Below are 21,064 nucleotides of genomic sequence, written 5' to 3' on the forward strand. Positions count from 1 at the left end.
TGAGGCACCCAAAAAACTGAGGAACACAAATCTGTGGAAACATTTGAAAAATGTTGGCACTTTGAAAGCATTATTACTTCCTTAGTGAATATCGGATTTCCCTCTCTTTGTACCCTCAGTAAGCTGTACCCACACTACTTATGAATAGTGACTTTTCCTAAATAGTGTTCCGTACACTTATATTTTTTATCTTGCATGAAGGCTCTTATGATGGGAAATCTCCATAAGTTATTGCTTTCTCTTTTGTTACAAAATGTGAAAAGTTAAGATGAATCAGTTCAGTTGATCTGAATTTATTTATGGGGTTTTTTAACCATGGCAAAACAGCAGTGCTTATAAACACTACTTTACAGTTGGTGTATTGGTTCCCATTCTTTGAGACGATATGTTTTCAATAAAAGGAAGCTTTGAAGTATTCTTCTTTTTGATGTCAAAACATGTCTGTAGTCAAATATATGTGGATCTTATAGCTGCCTTTGAGATCCCAGGCAATTATCTTAAATATTTTCCTAGAGAGACAGTGCTGTATAGACCAAATTCAAACCTGAATTACAGTGTAGAGACAAACACTCCTAATAAGGGACACAAGCAAAACAGTTCAGAAAGCATGAAACTATGAAGGATTAATTCATTTAAACATACAGTAGAACACCAGAGTTATGAACTGACCAGTTAACCACACACCTCTTGTGGAACTGGAAGTATGCAATCAGGCAGCAGCAGAGACAAAACAAACAAAAAAACCAAACCAAAACAAAAAAGGCAAATACAGTACAGTACTATGTTAAACATAAACTACTAAAAACTAAACAGAAAGAAATCATTTTTCTTCTGCATAGTAAAGTTTCAAAGCTGTATTAAATCAATGTTCAGTTGTAAACTTCTGAAAGAACAACTACAATGTTTTGTCAGAGTTATGAACATTTCAGAGTTACAAACAACCTCCATTCCTGAGGTGTTCGTAACTCTGAGGTTCTGCTGTAACTAATATTTCTTAAAGGCTCATATTCAGGAGTCACTGTTTGTGCATGGCATTTTAAAAGTTGACATGCTAGGTCAGATCTCTGGACCATCAAATCAAGCATTCTTTCTTTGGTAGTAGCCAATACATGATCCTTTGAAGGAAGTTGTAACTCCCCATCCCTCCCAAAATACACCTGCCTAGTCTAGTGTGCATTGCTGTACACAGGGAAGAAAAAGATCTGCTTGAACCCTGCAGAGGTCAGTTTACGGCAACTTGATGCTGCTATTACTGTTGAGATGGTAAAACTAGAATTACTACTGACCAAGTCAAACTTGACTCAGTGAACAATCTGAAGGAAAAAAAATGACACTGGTGAATGGAAATAACTGCAGGAGGTCACTGCTGTACTGATTGTTACAAAGCTTTTATAGTAGAGTTATTCGAGATGAGCAGTTTCTATGCTCTCATAGGATTCCATTAATTTCATTGGATAAAGCCTGCGTCATCAGGCTTGATGTGGAGCAAAGTGGACAGGGCTTTGGGGATGAAATTTGTCCCCAAGCTGTGGACAGCATTCCCCCTCGCTGGCTGTTTTTCTAGCCCTAAGGACTCAAAGTGCTGGTAGGCTCTCCGTGTCACTGGCCTGTTGTGTTAGGCCACTGGAAATCCTGTGGCAGCTCTCCTGACTTGCTCCCATTGGAGCTGTCCACACTAGCTTATGTGAAGCTGGTGCAGACACTCCTTGGTGGCATGCAAGTGGAAAGGTCTTTCTGCACAGCTGATCCTCCAGCGGTTCTGCATACACAGCCCACTACAGGATTTAAGAGGTGCCGAGAGTCTTGCGCAGGTTAGGGTGAATCTCGCCAGCAGTGTGGATGCTATAGTCATCCAGGAATAAAACGACTGCTAAGAAATCAGTGGGAACTTGTTTGAAATTAAGCATTTCTTCTTTGTCAGGTGTTGATTTTGAAATATAAGGATTTCAGGCTGAGGTCTCAAACAATGAGGTTGCTGGCAAAAAGGTGGTTTGTTTGTATTCAATTTTGATGTGGGTTTCTGACAAGACAAACCTTTTTCTTTTTTTCCTTCTTTCTTTGTCATAATAAATTCAATGCCAGCAGTTGAGATGGCTGAGGTGAGGCATGAATAGAAGTCCTACTGTGCTTATTATCTGTGAAGATCTATTTTGCTTTATCTAAGGTCTCTGAGAAAGACACACTCTAAATCTCAAGGATTCAGTGGAACATCACATTGTGCTTTCGAACTTAGTGAGTGTTTTGGATTAATAAAAGAGAAGATTTGTTCTTCTGTAGGTGAATACAATGGAGAGTTTCCTTATAGCCTGCAGTATGAATACCTTTGGCATTTAGCACAGGAAAGTAGTTTTGCTATTTATACACACAAGCTCTTGGCATCTTTTAGCATGTTAGGTGTCTATAATCATTCCTGTATTTAGTTCTGAGTGAAAGGTGACACATATCAGGAGTTATAGCCATTAGAGACATTGCAGCATAAAAGTATTTGTAGTTTAATGTTGTTTGTTAGAAAAATAAAACATAGGAATTGAATTTATTAGAGACATAAAGTAAGAAAGTAACTAATTATATTGGCCCTGAGCCCTGGATCTACCTGAGCTAAACTCAACATTGGACCTGAGCGGAGACAAAGTTGGCTTCAAGCCCCCTTTGCTCTCCTCTAGTCTCTGGGACAGGCAGGACTGGATTGACCCCTTGCATAACTGAGAGCAGTCCAGAGACGACTTTAAATTGTTCCATCTTGTATCATCCATCCCCCCATGGTTGAGAGGTAGCAGGGCTTGGAGCTGGCTACACCACACTGATTGAATCCTTAGCTCCCCCACTAGAGCAGTGTAAAGGTGCAAGAGCAGAGGCCAGGGTCTGGCTTGTTCTGAGAAGAAACACATTTTGTTTGTTTTGGGTTTTTTATTTTGTTTAAATAGCTTTTATTCAGGTGGGCGAAAACACAATCTAATTATCAGGAGAATCTTTGTTTGATGCTTACTTACAGATGGAAGCAGCCTGATTTGTTAGTAAATCTTGCTCTTTTTATTTTAAATAAACAAATTATGGAACAACAAAATAGGTAGTTCACCGAAATGTCCTTAGTGGAACCCGATCCACCACTAACTGAGGAGTGTAAATTAGATTCTTTTCTTAAAGTTAGGTAAGCACGTGCCTCTAGAAGAAAATATGTCCCCTCCCTGAGATTTAATAAAGCTATAGAATCATAGAATTATAGAATATCAGGGTTGGAAGGGACCCCTGAAGGTCATCTAGTCCAACCCCCTGCTCGAAGCAGGACCAATTCCCAGTTAAATCATACCAGCCAGGGCTTTGTCAAGCCTGACCTTAAAAACCTCTAAGGAAGGAGATTCTACCACCTCCCTAGGTAACGCATTCCAGTGTTTCACCACCCTCTTAGTGAAAAAGTTTTTCCTAATATCCAATCTAAACCTCCCCCACTGCAACTTGAGACCATTACTCCTCGTTCTGTCATCTGCTACCATTGAGAACAGTCTAGAGCCATCCTCTTTGGAACCCCCTTTCAGGTAGTTGAAAGCAGCTATCAAATCCCCCCTCATTCTTCTCTTCTGCAGGCTAAACAATCCCAGCTCCCTCAGCCTCTCCTCATAAGTCATGTGTTCTAGACCCCTAATCATTTTTGTTGCCCTTCGCTGGACTCTCTCCAATTTATCCACATCCTTCTTGTAGTGTGGGGCCCAAAACTGGACACAGTACTCCAGATGAGGCCTCACCAATGTCGAATAGAGGGAAACGACCACGTCCCTCGATCTGCTCGCTATGCCCCTACTTATACATCCCAAAATGCCATTGGCCTTCTTGGCAACAAGGGCACACTGCTGACTCATATCCAGCTTCTCGTCCACTGTCACCCCTAGGTCCTTTTCCGCAGAACTGCTGCCTAGCCATTCGGTCCCTAGTCTGTAGCGGTGCATTGGATTCTTCCGTCCTAAGTGCAGGACCCTGCACTTATCCTTATTGAACCTCATCAGATTTCTTTTGGCCCAATCCTCCAATTTGTCTAGGTCCTTCTGTAGTTTAACAAAGATTAAGGGAACACTTTTTTGAGCATTTAATGTTTGCAAAACTTGAATAAATATGTTTTTGATTATTACATTTTGAAATGAAAACTGCCTTATTAAATGAAATTATATACAAATTTGTCAGGCTTCATTTTAAAAGCATTACAAAGAAATTATACAATAGTGACCAAATAAGGAACAACTGGAGTGGTTATGAGCTCATTCTTGGATCAATTTACAATTGCAAATTGCATAGTTTTCTCCTCCATGTATCGTACTGTAGATTAGAGTGATTAGTCATTAATGTGAATGAAAATAATCATATCAGTTGCAATAACATCCAAATTCTGCTTGTTTTACATATTTAGTCTCCAGGATTAGATTTGAATTGATTGACTTGATAAACAGATATGAAAAAGTCCTTCATGGAGAAGAAACAACTATTTTTCTACAATTTTTAAATAGGCTATATGACACTAACTAAAAACTCTCTGCAATAAACCCTAAAGATTAAGAGCAAGCATTAATGGGAGCACTCAATGGTCCCAGGAAGGCCCCTTATTTTTGTCACCTAAAATAAATTAGGTTTGATTCAAGGTATCATTGTCATAAAAAACGACAGCCATTTTACAACTAAAAATAAATAACTTGTTTGTTTTCCACAGAAGCCAGTTGGTGAGCATGTTGTGTAACAAATCTTGCTGCCCTCTCTGACAAAGACAAAATGATAGGTCTTTAGCTAGTGTAATCAGTGTCACTCCACTGAAATCAGTGGGACAGATTTACCCCAGCTGAGGATCTGGCGCAGGGTACCTTCATCATAGTATAGACTGCTGTAGATTCAAAGTCCAAAAATGTCTGTTACTGTATTTACTTAAGAAGACTTTAAATGTCAATTCTTTCTAAATTAATATGAGTGGTATTGCCAACCCCCAAACATTCAAAAATTCTGTGTCACCCCCAAAAATATGAGACTAGCGTAAAAATCATGAGTGTTTGTTGTTTTTTTTTAAACACACATTGGGGTACTTTTCAGACGCCTTCTGGTTTCTGAGCCTTTATAGTGCATTTGTTTAATGTTTTCAACCATTTCCCCACAATCATGAGGACTAGAAAGTTACCTTTTATTTTAATTGAAAGCTGAGATCGTCATGCAATATTTTGATTACAGATGCTGGGGCTTTAAGAACATAACCTAAGAACGGCCATACTGGCTCAGACCAATGGTGCATTTCACCTCGTATCCCGTCTTCTGACAATGGCCAGTGCCAGATGCTTCACAGGGAATAAACAGAACAGGGCAATCATTAAGTGATCCATCCGCAGTCCCAGCATCTGGCAGTTAGAGGCTTAGGGACACCCAGAGTGTGGAGTTGCATCGCTCATCATCTTGGCGAATAGCCATTGATGGGTTTATCCTCCATGAACTTATCTAATTCTTTTCTGAATCCAGTTATAGTTTGACCTTCACAGCATCCCCTGCCAACAAGTGTCACAGGTTGACTGTATGTTGTGTGAAGTACTTCCTTTTGCTTGTTTTAAGCCTGCTGCCTATTAATATCACTGGGTGAAAGACACCAAATATCACAAGACTCACCATAAAACTGCAGAAGTTGGCAACGCTGTATGAGGTTTTTCCTGCTTCCACTGAAATAATTGGAAGTAGATTCAGGTTCCTGGTTTTGGAATCTGCACTGTTGCGCTAAACGCGAGATATGGAATTTCATATGAATTTTTCTAAAAACCAAACACAAAGTTGTTTTAAATTTAAATAACTTTTTCTTTAAAAATCTAAAAGTGGGAAAGAAAAGGCTCTTATACTAACTACTGTATAATTGGCTGCATTCATTTATACTCATTAGCATCTGTTGGCTAAAGATTTTCGTACCAGCAATATATTAAATTGCAGTATGATGATTCAGGAACATAAAAATGTGCTGGTGAAATAAAAAAAAAAAAGGCTGAACTAACGTGCTGGGTTCATTGACTTTCTTTCTCCCTATTTTAATCATTTTAGCCTACTAAATGCTACAATAAATGGCTAGAGTAATTTTTGCCTGTCATTAAAAGTTTTAATTCATTGCCTTGACAGATTAGCTAAAGACCTTTAATACTGAAGTTCAGAGGTTTTGTAATTGTTCCCAATAGAGCCAGTTGGCTTTGAATATGGTTGTTGTATTTCTTTGATAACACTTCAGACGTTACTGAATGGGCTAACGTGGAGAGTGCTGTATATAAGATGGACAATAAAGCACAGAGAAATACTTCAAAAACAGAAAATATTAACAATGACCTACCTTCTCAAAATAGCTATCCCAAGAATGCAGATGTTTGTACTTAGTTTTTGTACTGTTTACAGAGCAGTATATGCTAGGATTTAATTTAACAGGTCAAGTTATCTAGACCCATGGTGGGATCCTTAAGATACTATGTTACTGAGTATTTGGTTTTCTGGTCAGATCTACAGTGCAAGAAATATGGGCCTGGTTTTCAAACTAGGTCATTGTTTTGGAAGGCAGAGTTTTGCAACATTGAAGAATTGCACCAGCAGTTTTATGCCTGCGTTTCATTCATGCTGTCTACCGGCAAGTTGTGGGCACAAAATAGCACACACAAACATGGAGGCCTTATTTGAAAATCAGGCCCTGTGACCTTCAGGGATTATAGGGAGGTTATATTTTTCTGTACTAATTCTCCTGAGGCTTTGGCTTTGGGCCGGCAGTAGGTTTTGGGGCTGTAGTTGCTCCTCCTGACCACGAGAGCTGCTGTGGCGCCTGCTGAGCAGGTAACGAGGCAGTTTCTCTGCCCCCTGCCTGGCTGGTCTCTCCTCCTCCTGCCCATTACCGGGCAGCATGGAGCCGGGAGGGAAGGTTGGTGTCCTCCTGGTGCATAGGGTGGAGCCGGGGTTGGGCGCGACGGGGCACAGGAGCCAGCGGGAGCCCGTGCTGGGGGCCGGAAGGCAACGCAGCATTGCCAGCCCAGCGGGCTCCCCGGCCGGCTTTGGGTGGTGAGCTGTTACCCTGGCCGCGGCCCGTGAGGCCTGTTGTTCTTTCCCTTCTGGTCGCTGAGCCGCCAGGGAGGGCTCAGCTCGTGCTCCCAGGCTGTTCTCTGCAGCCTGGAGGGTTGGAAATGTACCTTCCTGTCAGTGACCGCTGCGAGTCTCCCGTCTTCCCCTGACGCCAGCGGCTGGGGCTTTGTGGAAACACCAGATATGGCGAGAGAGGGGCAACACTGAAGCGGGGGAATGGAAAGTGGGTCAGAGTGAGGGCAGGGCCATCTCCCACCTGCCCAGGCTTTCCCTTCTACCTCAACTCTTCCCCTGCCGCCACGGGCTCTTCTAGGATCTCCCCCCCACTCCCTTCATCCCCGTAGCAACCCTACAGGTTAATTCCATAACTGGGAAGCTTCTCACTGCGCAGTGAACCCTCCTCAATCCCAACTTCTCCAGGTACCTTGATTGTCCACAACCCCTCTCCTCCCAATATGCTTCTCAGGAGTGATTGTGACAGCTATGTTGTTGCAGCCAAGCAAGACACTGTGTAATTATATTCTATAGCTGAGTAGAGAATTGAATTATGGGAAGGGATAGTGCTTTATGTTTTGATGATCAAACAAATATAAGGTAGCTGTGCTTTGTATATTATATATACACTTGCCAAAGGAACAAAGAAAATGTACTTAATTCTTTTTAAATTATTTTACAGGATCCTTCCAACCAAAAATGTGGAAGGAAGAAAACGGTGTCCTTCAGCAGCATGCCATCAGAGAAGAAAATAAGCAGTGCTAGTGACTGTATCAGTTTTATGCAGGCTGGGTGTGAACTGAAGAAAGTCCGTCCAAATTCCCGCATTTATAATCGTTTTTTTACTTTAGACCCTGACTTGCAAGCTCTTCGCTGGGAACCTTCCAAGAAAGACCTTGACAAGGCTAAGCTTGATATTTCTGCTGTAAAAGATATAAGACTAGGGAAGAACACTGAAACATTCAGGAACAATGGACTTGCAGACCAGATTAGTGAAGACTGTGCATTCTCTGTAATTCATGGGGAGAACTATGAGTCTCTTGACCTGGTTGCCAATTCAGCTGATGTGGCCAACATTTGGGTGTCAGGTTTACGGTACCTGGTTTCTCGTAGCAAACAACCTCTGGATTTGATGGAAAACAGCCAGAATACCCCACGGTTTGTGTGGCTAAAAACTGTATTTGAAGCTGCAGATGTTGATGGTAATGGCATAATGTTAGAAGATACATCTGTAGAGTTAATCAAACAGCTTAATCCTACCCTAAAGGAGTCAAAGATTAGGTTAAAATTTAAGGAAATCCAGAAAAGCAAAGAAAAACTAACAACTCGAGTAACTAAAGAGGAATTTTGTGAAGCATTCAGCGAACTTTGCACAAGACCTGAAGTTTATTTCTTACTAGTGCAGATATCTAAAAACAAAGAATATTTAGATGCTAATGACCTCATGCTTTTTTTAGAAGCTGAGCAAGGAGTTGCTCATATAACTGAAGAAATGTGTCTAGACATTATCCGCAGGTATGAACTTTCTCAAGAAGGACGGTTGAAGGGATTTCTTGCAATAGATGGATTTACTCAGTATTTAGTGTCCCCAGAATGTGATATTTTTGACCCTGAACACAGAAAAGTTGTCCAGGATATGACGCAGCCTTTATCACATTACTATATCAATGCATCTCACAATACCTATCTCATAGAAGACCAGTTTAGAGGACCAGCTGATATCAATGGTTATGTCAGGGCTTTAAAAATGAATTGTAGGAGTATTGAACTTGATGTTTGTGATGGTCCAGATAATGAACCCATCATTTGTAACCGTAATAGCATGACATCACCGCTTGCCTTTCGAAATGTTATTGAGGTAATAAACAAATTAGCCTTCATTACTTCAGAGTATCCTCTCATCCTCTGCTTGGGTAACCACTGCTCAATACAACAACAAAAAGTAATGGTTCAACATATGAAGAAGATTTTTGGAAACAAACTCTACACAGAAGCACCTTTGCCATCAGAAGCCTACCTTCCATCACCTGAGAAATTGAAAATGAAGATCATTGTGAAAGGGAAGAAGCTTCCCTCTGACCAGGATTTATTAGAAGGAGAAATCACTGATGAAGATGAAGAGGCTGAAATATCTCGAAGAATGTCTGAAGATTATGTGAATGAACCAAGGCTGATCTGGCTGTGCAGAGAGTTGTCTGATTTGGTATCGATATGCAAGTCTGTCCCTTACAAAGATTTTGTGGTATCTATGAAAAGTCAGAATTATTGGGAAATCTGCTCTTTCAGTGAGGCAGAGGCCAGTAGAATTGCAAATGAGTATCCAGAGGACTTTGTCAATTACAACAAGAAGTTTTTGTCTAGGATATACCCAAGTACTATGAGGATAGACTCTAGTAACTTAAATCCCCAAGATTTTTGGAATTGTGGTTGTCAGATAGTGGCAATGAACTATCAGACTCCAGGACCAATGATGGATCTACATACTGGCTGGTTTTTACAGAATGGGGGATGTGGCTATGTCCTTAGACCTTCAGTTATGCGTGATGAAGTATCTTACTTTAGTGCAAATACAAAGGGCATCGTTCCAGGGGTCTCTCCTCAAGTTCTACATGTCAAAATTATCAGTGGTCAGAACTTTCCAAAGCCCAAGGGAGCTTGTGCAAAAGGGGATGTCATAGACCCATATGTTTGCATAGAAATTCATGGAATTCCTGCAGACTGTGCAGAACTAAGAACTAAAACTGTTCAGCAAAACAGTGACAATCCTATTTTTGATGAAAGTTTTGAGTTCCAAATAAATCTACCAGAGCTTGCCATGATCCGTTTTGTTGTTTTGGATGATGATTATATTGGTGATGAGTTCATAGGCCAGTATACCATACCACTTGAATGTTTACAGCCTGGATATCGACATATACCCTTGCGCTCTTTTGTGGGAGATATCATGGAGCATGTTACACTTTTTGTTCACATTGCAATAACTAATCGAAGTGGAGGAGGAAAAGCACAAAAGCGCAGTCTGTCGGTGAGAATAGGAAAGAAAGGAAGCGAGTATACCATGCTGAGGAACACAAGCCTTAAGATTATAGATGATATCTTTAAACTAGCAGTGCATCCATTACGAGAGGCCACTGACATGAGAGAAAACATGCAGGTATGAAACTTTTTACTTCATTATTGCTTTGTACTGAACACTTGGGTAAAGATTCTGATCTCAGTCACAGCAGTGTAACTCCATTGAAGTCAATGGACTTGCTTCAAAATTATACCTGTAGAACTAAAAGGAATATCTAGCCCTTGCCATTTAAATACAGAAAGTGCTGATTTGCAAAAGCTTGATATTTACTGAGGTTAATTAACATATAGATGTCAGGCTAAGCATCTGTTTAATTTTTTAAAAATATTTAAAAGAAAAAAAATCAAAACCCACTCTGCTGATTTTAGCTATTTGGGAGATTTGAGTTGAGGACTAGCTTGTATCTCCAGACCATAGGACTAGAGAGACATCCCATCCTGTCTCCTTTTTGAAGAATGTCAGCTTACCTTTATCTTGCTAATGAGAGAAAAGTGTGTGTGTGTGTGTGTGTGTGTGTGTGTGTGTGTGTGTGTGTACCTGCATGTGCCTAGAAACACCCAAAGGTATGAGTCATTACGGTCTTGTCTACATTACAGATGTGTATTCTGCTAAGAACTATGTGAGCCTACCTAAAACGCATTCCTCCCTATACCACACGTGCTCTATACATTTAACATGTCAACCAAATACCATTTGGATTACATTTTGCTTTTAGCTAAATGCTGGTTATGTCTGAACTGGTTCAATGCAATGTGGACAGCATTAACACGGTTTGGGCTGAAATGGATAGACCTCCTGGTACAGTACCATAGTCCCAGAATCCAGTTCTTATAGATGTGTTAGGAACTGTGGGGTAAGCACCCAGTTTGCAATTGAAAAAGTTTAATGGACGGGAGTAAACTGCAATGGTTCAGAACGTGAGTCAGCATGGCAGGTTTGAACAATTCGTGCTTAATTTCATGCATTCTCACTGGTTCAGTTAGGAGAAAATCAGATCTGTGGTGTAGATGCTGCCAAAGAGGAAAAAAAACTTAATAGGGTTAACCAATAAAAATGTTATTTATATAGGAGAATGTACAATAGCTATTTCCTTGGTAAAGCAAAGGAAACAGTGTATTTATCCCTGGACAAGAACACATTTTGTATTACTTCACTGACCCTGTAGTTCTGGACAGAGTCTAAAGGAAATTTAGTTTTGGCAGCTGGAAAGGTTTACAAAATGACATAAGTTATAAATCACTCTCAAAGGACTATCTTAAGCATATCTTTAAGAATGGGAAACTCTTCCCAGGCTTTTCTTCCTTGCAGGACTTGAAAATAACTAACTTGAACCTCTGACTCCATCTTCTGTTCCCTTACATTCCTTTATTCTGTAACAATAAATATTAGATTACAGCTGTATACACTAAGTAGTATAACCAGAAAATAATTTATAAACCTGACCTAAAATATTATTAGTGTGTGTTCAAAAATTAAATTTTGGTTCTAGATCTTGTTCTCAAAGATGCTTTGTATGACAACCAGACAGCAGATTTTATTTTCTAGTACACCATTCAAATATATTTGGTTAACAGAAGAGCTTCTGTTAATTACTGGAACATTTTCTGATGCCGGACCTACAAAAATAGAGACTCCTGCAAATCCACAGATATCCACTTTATATCTGCGGATATCTGCATCTGTGGATGCAGCTGTATTGTTTACTATCTTTGCGGACCAGATACGGATCCAAATGTTTGTATCCTCGCTGGGCTCTAACAGTGACATTGGGTGCAAGTGCAGATGCGAATACATATAAAAGGTGGAGTGCGGGTCACAAGTTCATTATTGTGGATGCAGATCGGATGTGGATCCAAATTTTTGTATCCTCACAGGGGTCTAAAATGCAGTATGGTAACAGTTGTGTTCTATTGGTTGCTACAATGTTCTCTTACTCGGATTTTTGTGGATTTTGGCAACAATGGTTGGAAGAAGATAAATCATGAGGACAAGTCAACCACATGTCTGCTGACTTCTGCATACATTCTGGAGTTTTAATTAGGTTTGACCTGGGTCACCTGGTTTTCTTACAGGTGACCGATAAAAGAGAAAAAATGTTTGTGCCCTTTTTTATTTTTTCTGATCCACAATGCAGCCCTTAAAGACAATGATTTTTCTCTTGCTCGCTTTTCTCGTGAGAAACATCAGATTTTTCCAATTTATGTTTGCTGGAGGACAATGGACAATTAGAGAACTGGTGTCATTCTAACATAAGAGATTGAAATCTGCGCACTTGAGGGGAAGAGCTTTTTAGTCAGACTATTTAAAATTCTTTGAGCCAAATCCTGGCTGCACTGTACTTGGTCTGCCAGAGCAGAGCACTTGTGGGGCTGGCAGATTGTCTGTCTGCGCATTCCACCAGCATGGGGGAATTTGCAGGTGGTATAGATCTGAGTTAAAGGGAATGAAGCTGGGTACCTCTAGACATGCACATCTAGAGCCTGGTGATCTCCAGCTGCTGAACCATCCAGCTGCGGTGGTGGAGAGCCAGTGGCACTAACACCAGCCCTCAAGTTGCTCCATGGTGCCTCAGGACAGACTGATGCTGGACCAGGAACAGAAAGCATAAAACTGCGTTGGGCATAGAAGAGCTGGACTTTAGAATCTGGCCCTTTTGTTTTTGTTTGTTTTTTTTTTTCACAGCTGTTAGCCTACACTGCGAGTTACTGATAAGCAAGCCAGGGTGTGAATCTACAATGCACCCGTTTGCCACACAATAGCTTGCTGTATGGACACTGCTACAGTGCAGTGAAATTTCCAGAGTGCAGCTTAGTAGAAATTTCAATGTGCTGTAGCAGTGTCCACATGGGATGTTAACGTGCAGCAAGCTGGTGCACTGTAGATACTTACAGTGGCTTGCCATGCAGGAAGTCTCTATATGGACAAGCCCTAATGCAAACTGCTGACAAAGTTTTGGGATAAAAGTTTTATTTGTGAAAAAGTAAATTCCCCTCCCCTCAATCAGGTAAGGGTTGAGTACTCCAACCCTTTGAACGCTTGAGCAAAATCAGGGAAGATGAGTTTATATTTCTGATCTTCCTAAATTTTAAAAAAAGGAGATAAATATTTTTCAGGCCTTCTATAAAAATCATAAAGAAGCAACAAAGGTCACAACCCTTTTTTTTATTTTACTCTTTGCAGATTATCTTTTAATTCTTATGAGTTTCTTATCCTCACTGACACTGTATTCTGAATGAACTCAAAACGGTATGATCACAGGGACAGACTTATTCTTAGAATTTTCCAAATGCTCATGAACCTTGTGTGTGTGTAAGAGGCATTAGTTGACTTACTTTTATAAACCAGAATGGGATGGTGAGCTACAGTAAATGGAAATCCATTTTTTCCCCACAGAATGCAATTGTGTCAGTTAAAGAGCTTTGTGGACTCCCTCCAATTGCCAGTCTGAAGCAGTGCATCTTGACTTTGTCCTCACGGCTCATAAACAGTGACAATATTCCCTCTGCCACTGTCTATATGAAAGATACATTCCCTTACCTGGAGCCTCTGGGGACCATGCCTGATGTGCAGAAAAAGCTTATGGCTGCATATGATCTGGTATGAACTTTTATAACTGTATTTTTATTACTGTGTTATAATTTTGAAATATGGTGGGCCAATTCATGCTTCTGTTACTCTTGTGAGAGGTCCCATTGAGGTTAGTGGGGCTATTCATATGCATAAGATAAGCAAGATTTGGCCCTTAATCATGCGATAGATTTGTCTGTATTCACTTACCTGCAGTTTGATTGTAGTGAATTATATGGCTGGAGATAAAATTCTGCAAAGTTTCAGCTACAGGGTAGCAAGATATTGACATACAGGGAGCATTATTTTAGCAGTGGAAAGGACTAATACAACTCATTATTTTTAGTGAAAGCTTAGATTATGCAGTAAATAGCTAAAATTGTACAAGATCCTAACAGACAGTATTTTTGCTCTCATGTTTTTTTTGTTTTAAGGTATGTTTCAAATAATACTAGAATAAACCACTGGGAAATTTACCTAGAAATTCTTCATGATGGAAAACTGACTAAGAGCATACGAAAGAGACAGAATGAAATAAATAAAAAACGATCTTGGTTCATGAGTCCACATATTTCTCTAAAGTATTTTCCCCCAGCTTCATCTGTTTTAGGCTGATGATTTAACATGTTCAAATATAATTCCTTTCTAAAAAGAATAAGTCCCTATTTTTCAAAGTTTTTCTCAATACATATTTTCTTTTTTAGATCATGTCAGTATGCAGAATATTGAAATCTGTTGTCTTTTCTTGATGAAAGAGTAAACGATGTATCTCAACATTAATATTTGAAAGTATAATATAGTGTCTGTGTGTGGGGATTACACCTTCAACTGTTGAAAAAAGTTATTAAAGTGTTTATTGACGAGACAGTGAAAAATGCCACCCCTCCTTATTGTCATTTGCAATGACTCAGGTGGTGATTCTTTTTCATAGAGAAGTGGTTGTTAACCTTAAGAAATTTCTTTCTACTAGAGGAAATGTCAGTCCATGTGACAGGTGAAAAATGGGATCCAGTGTATGTTTATGCCGGTAAAAGTGAACCCAAACTAGGAAGCTTTAGTGAACTCTGAATTTAAGTTATGCAAGAAACATGTGGGGATAAATTAAGAAATAAGGAGATTAATAGAGCAGAAAGGGACAATCTTTGTTTTTGTCCAACAGTTCTCAACTGAAAGGGCTTGTATTCATAAAACTGAATACAAAGGGAGACTTTGGCAGAACACCATGTAAAACATACACAAATAATAAAAGAGGTGGAGAAGATTTCAAATCTTAAGGACTGGTTCTGCAGACACTTGCTCTATTCCTTTACTCACCTAAGTAGTCCATTAACCTCAAAGGGCTACTCTTGGGTTTACGCAGCTGGAGCCTTGTTTGCCCTACACACAAAAATGTTGATTCATATGAACACTGAGTTGTCTATTAAATACCTTAATGTAGCACATCTCTTATGTTTGAGATGTATTTTTAATTGCTTTAACAGAACTGTTATGGGATGTTATGAAAATTAATCTCTGATTTAAAAAAAATGCTACAAGTGTTGTATTTTTTCTGTGGGGAAGCCTGTCATCTGAACATACCTTTTTTTCCATGCAAATGGTAAACTCTGTCAATGTGTTTAATGGGGCATAGACAGCTTGGCTATTCCACATGAATGATGATGCAGATGCTCTGAGACCGGTAGCACTGATCTTGAAAACAATTAGCTGTCTGTTATATTGGATTGTGCTTTTGTCAACAGGCATGCTAGACAAAGATCATTTTCTGTGGTTTGTTTGCTTTTTTCCTGGACAATTAGGTGTTTTTTAAATTATTATAGAACCTTGAAAAGTACTGTAGTTACAGTTCCAGAAACAAAGTACGTGGGATGTTTCAAATTGTGCTACCTTAACGTTTTGTTTGAGAGAGTCTCTCAGAAGAATTTCATATTTGTTTCATTAAAAAAAAAAAAGGCCTCTCTGCAGTAGTTTGGTGGAACTTACCTTCAATTCTACATTTCATGGAGAAAAAGAATCCTCTGAAGAAATCCAGGGTGTATAAGAGATCCACAAAGTAGAAAAAGGGATGGAATCAACTAAAAGCAAGAAACTTAGAGGAAGTGTTGGCAGAAAAATTAATTTATCTATTTTGAAGAATATATGAAAATGCAGGAACATGGTTTATAGCTGTTTATTTTCCAAGTTTACTCGTAGATTTGGTTATTATCATATATGATCAATTGATTCCCCCTAACTGTTATCACTAATACTCACCCACCTACAGTTGTATAATATAATGTTTCATTTGTAAAGCTACAATTCAGATTTTTTCATGTAATAGGAATCTTCCTGGATTTCTTCATTTTCACCTTCACTTGTGCTTGCTCACTTTCTTCAAAGGTTGTCACAGCAATCTTCTTTGAGGTGGGCAGCATGCAGCTCATTTTAGAACCTGTCAAATTCATTTAAAAGTTCATTGATCACATTTAAAAGGGAAATATTTAGCATGGTGAAAGTGACAGAAGCTAAGCTGGAAAGTAGAGATGGTTGAATTGTTTATTGCAAATAATTATACAAGTAATTTAGCACTTTTGTAGTTGTGAATTGTTCTAAAAAAGAGTCCGATTCCTGTGTCTGCATTCAATATTCATATGCAAAATAGCTTATGCAAACAAATTTGAGCCTCTGGTTGCTTGTGAATAGTTCATTTAAACTGTTAGCTGTTTGTGGTAACCATTCATCTAAGTTGCACGGTATTGTTTTTCCTCCCTGATTGGAAGACTAAAGCTTTTTAAACACAAGTTATATTTAGCAAATAATAAATAAACGAATACTCTTCTTTGCACACAGACACCCCAGCTCCTGTGCAGATACAAATACTTCTGTCAAAGTGTACCACACTTCGAATTTCAGCCCTATTTGAATTATCTGTGTGGACACAAGTGTGATATATATAGTCTTTTATTCCAATGGGAGAGGTACATCTTTTTCACGTGCGTCATTCAAAAATGACTGAACAGATTTTCCAAACTTTCCCAACAAAATTTGTCTTTCAACTGAGGCAATTTCAGCACCAAAGAATCATTTTTCAGACAGCTCTGAACAAGTAAAAATGAGAGGGGTGGCTAACTTCACTAGTATTCACTGCCAAGCAAATGTTGTAATACACTGATGTCAAGCATAACTTAAAGCAGCATTTGGTCCAACTTGTGAAAATTAACTATGTATGGAAACTTGTATTGATATTTGGTTTTAGAGTTTGGTTGCATATTTTTATATAGATATGGGTGTAGTGTGGTAAGAGCAATTTTTAGATTTCTTACTGTATTTTCTCTCTTTTTTCCCCTCTCCATCTGTGTGTACATCTTTCTCCATCTGTGTATCTTTCTCTTTCCTTCCTCCAGTCTTATTTTGGTTTATCTTGCTCTCCCCCCAGTCACATCCATTAGTTCCCTGCAAAATAGGGCCTGAATGATATCAGAGTTCTGAATATGAAATATCATTAGGTTGCCTTTCTTTCATTATTTTGTAGCATAGATATGCTTAAAGTACAACAAAAAAGCAAGTATTTCTGCTGATTTGAAGGCTGATTGTATTCATTTTTAAGCCCAAAAATCTTACAGTTCAGGGATAATATTTTTTCCATAAATATTTGTAAAGAAACAAAGAGCAGTATCAAACTGAAATTCAGGATATTTGTATTCAGACCCTTTGCTGTCCTACTGTAACCTGTTATATGTCAAACTCTCCCAAATGATGTCAGCATTCTTGATAGGCATTCTTACTACCACAGTGTGTTGTGCGTATGTTCAACATATAGAAAACTGAATTTGCTGTATATTGGCATAGATATCATGGTTTTGTACATAGCCACTATCCCTTTTCTAACCCTGTCAGCATCTAGATTTTTCCACTTCTTACAAGGCTTGTTGGCAGACGATTACTTGCTTGGCTGTTTCTTGTCCTAAATGCCTGCAAGAAATGCCTGATGTTAAAAGAGCGAATCCTTTTAACATTTTCATTAATTCAATTTGCACTTCAGTTGTTCGACCAATAGATTATATTTTTGAAGAGGGAGAGCAAGATTCTTCCCCCCCCCCATTGACAAAGATGCATTCAAGAATACGGAGTTTATAGGGCTTTTCTCTCAAAATTCTCTCCTGACTCCACTGAGAGAGAGAGGAAAAAAAAGTTCTCCCTTTTTAGTGTTGTTGATTTCTATTCTTAAAGTCTGGTATATTTATTATTTGATTTTTTTGAACTATCCCTCTGTATCATTTATCTTCCCAGAGAGAGTAGCACTTTAATTTTTCACTTTTTTTGGTGAGGCTGCCACAATAATTTCCTCTCCCTTTTTCAAGTTACAGAAAAACATATAAAGAACAAGGAAATAATTTGTACCAGTGTAGTTTATAAAAAGAAATCCTTTGTTTTTATTGATTCTCCACTTAATTTTCTCTTAATACATACAAGACTTAATATTTATATGGGCAAAGAATTCAGATGTTATTGTTAAGATAAATATCTTACTAGCACCTTAGTTTATTAAAAGTGAAGGAAAGTTAACTGATATGAATGGCTAGAAGTGGATTAGATTTTAAAGTCCTTGCGCTTCATTCAATTTAGACAGTGAAATGAGACAAGTCAGTTTCATTTTCCATTCACTGTAAGTTTCACTTTCTGCTTCTCATTTATTGCATACCATAGTGCTGTTATGTTTGAACCAAATCTTACTTATCATACTATAAACACATCAGAGGTACAACTACCAGGGAGGGAGAGAAGTTGTTTAAGTTAAGCGCCCACGTGGACACGAGAACAAATGGATATAAACTGGCCATCAACAAGTTTAGGCTTGAAATTAGATGAAGGTTTCTAACCATCAAAGGAAGTTCTAGAACATCCTTGATCCTTGATAAGTTTATGGAGGAGATGGTATGATAAGACTGCCTACAATGCCATGTAGCCGAATTGCGATTGCTAGTAGCAAATATCCCCAGTGGCCGGTGGCAGGACACTAGAGGAGGACTCTGAGTTACTCCAGAGCAGAGGTGGACAAACTACAGCGACCGCGGGACCCTCCTGCCTGGCCCCGGAGCTCCTGGCCCTGGAGGCTGGCCCCGGCCCCTCCCCTACTCTTCCTCCTCCCCTGCAGCCTCAGCTCCCTGCACTGCCGGCGCAATGCTCTGGGTGGCAGCGCAGCTGGAGAGCCACGGCCTGACCCGGTGCTCTGTGCTGCGCGGTGGCGTGGCTGGCTCCAGCCGTGCGGCACGGCCGCCTGTCCTGGCGCTCTGGGCAGCTCGGCTGCAGCGCCGCCAGCCACCGGTGCTCCAGGCAGCGCGGTAAGGGGGCAGGGAGCAGGGGCAGTTGGATAGAGGGCAGGGGAGTTCGGGGTGGTGGTCAGGAGGTGAGGGTGTGGATAGGGGTCGGGACGGACAGAGGGCAGGGAACAGGGGGTTTGAATGGGGGCGGTCACCAAGGAGGCAGGGGTTGGATGGTGCGGCAGGGGCAGTCAGGGGCAGGGATTCTGGGGGCAGTCAGGGAGAAGGGGTGGTTGGATGGGGCAGGGGTCCCGGGGGAGGCTCGAGGTCGGGGGGCGGATAGGGTGTAGGGGCCAGGGCACACCTGGCTGTTTGGGGAGGCACAGCCTCCCCTAACTGGCCCTCCATACAATTTCGGAAACCCGATGTGGCCCTCAGGCCAAAAAGTTTGCCCACCCCTGCTCCAGAGAATGCTTTCCAAGGCATGTGGCTGTTGGGTCTTGCAGAAATGCTCAGGGTCTAACTGACTGCTGTATTTGGGGCTGGGAAATAATTTTCCCCTGGATGAGATTGGCAAAGACGCTGGGGTTTTTTTTGCTTTCCTCTGAAGCATGGGTCACTTGCAGGTTTAAACTGGAGTAAATGGTGAATTCATGGTAACTTGAAGTCTTTGAGTCATGATTTGAGGAGTTCAGTACCTCAGCCCGCGATTAGGGGTCTATTAGAGGAGCGGGAGGGTGAGGTTCTGTGGCCTGCAGGAGGTCAGACTAGGTGATCTGGCCTTAAACTCGATGAGTCTAAGAAGCCTGGCTAGTTTCAATGTGACAGTTCAGGTGAATGAGATGAACAGAATTTTGGCCTTCCTGTTTCCATCATTGCTGAGCAATGTTTAAATTAAAAAATCTATTTCATTGAAACATTTAACATGTGCATACTAGCTTTTATATCTTCCACCCCCTTACTAAATACAAAACTTACATTAGAGGCTTAACCACTTGCGTGTTCCATCAATCTAAACAGCCTATCATTAATTTCTTCAGTTTAAAAGTGTTTCCTGTACTATTTTTCCATATGGGGAGGCTGTCCCATTAAAAGTATTTTACCAAAAGACTTGTATCTTTCTCCCAGAATTGGTTCCTATAGAAACTTTAATCCTGGGGGCTACTTTCATTGGAGCAATAGTCCCAGATCCTCCGGTCCGATTGAACTGCAATTGAAAAGCACCAAATGGAGGTGGGAAGGGCAACGCCATCGTGGCTGTGGCAGTCTCTGTTAAGACAAGTGTGACTGAATGTACCCCTGTGTTCACACCCTACCCATTATTGTAATAATCTTTGTACAAAGTATGCTTTGTGAGGTATCATTTAAATAACTCATAATCTGTTGATCAATAATGTGGCAAAATGCACATAACAGCATAATATATAAACTTATAAACATAAGCTCAGATCATGACTGAAAGTATATTCTCCAGATAAGTCTGGGGAGTGGCCAAACCAGTTCCTCAGAGACAAAGGTAAGCTCATGCATCAACCAGGTGTAAACAAGGCCGATGGACTGTTACCTGATAAGTGGCCATTCTTTGGAAGGAAAGGAGTCAGGGGCAAAAAAATCTACATCTTAGCAAAGAAACCGCACGAAGTTCCCTTCCACACAGATTGCCTGTCTCCTTGCTCCCAGCTGGAAACACTTCTCAAAGGGAAGACAGGACTGTGAAAAAAGGGTCGGACACTCCAAGACATCCCCTTCTTTCTCTCCCTGCCCATCACATTCACTGTACTTGAAGCGACAAAGGAAGCAAGCATTGGACTTTGCGGGGAGGGTCATGACCTATAGGGTTTGGTCATAAAACTGCTGAAAGCATGTGGTGAGAAACTGTGCTTGAATTTGATATCGTTTGATAAGTTAGGTTTTACTAAACATCTTATCTTTATTTTTCTTGTAATCATTTGTTACTTTTATGCCTCATTACTTGTACTCACTTAAAATCTGTTTGTAGTAAATAAACTTGTTTTAGTGTTTTATCTGATCCAGTGTGTTCAAGTTGAAGTGTCTGGGTAACTCCTTTTGGGGTGACAAGTTACATACATATTATTCCCTTACATTACAGGAATTCCTTACAGGAATAATGGAC

At 40.1% G+C, this 21,064-nt stretch overlaps 1 protein-coding gene across 1 annotated transcript in view; it reads left to right on the top strand.

Annotated features, from left to right (window-relative positions):
* The window catches only part of PLCL1 (phospholipase C like 1 (inactive)), a 305,227-nt gene that overhangs the window by 240,362 nt on the left and 43,801 nt on the right, over positions 1-21,064 (top strand). Inside the window, exons 2-3 of the mRNA XM_077829882.1 lie at positions 7,733-10,204; positions 13,520-13,723. Of these exons, the coding sequence (XP_077686008.1) occupies positions 7,733-10,204; positions 13,520-13,723 (2,676 nt within the window). The remainder of the gene's footprint in view (positions 1-7,732; positions 10,205-13,519; positions 13,724-21,064) is intronic.

This window comes from Eretmochelys imbricata, chromosome 11 (genome assembly GCF_965152235.1).
Source record: "Eretmochelys imbricata isolate rEreImb1 chromosome 11, rEreImb1.hap1, whole genome shotgun sequence".
In the NCBI taxonomy this organism is placed as follows: domain Eukaryota; kingdom Metazoa; phylum Chordata; order Testudines; family Cheloniidae; genus Eretmochelys; species Eretmochelys imbricata.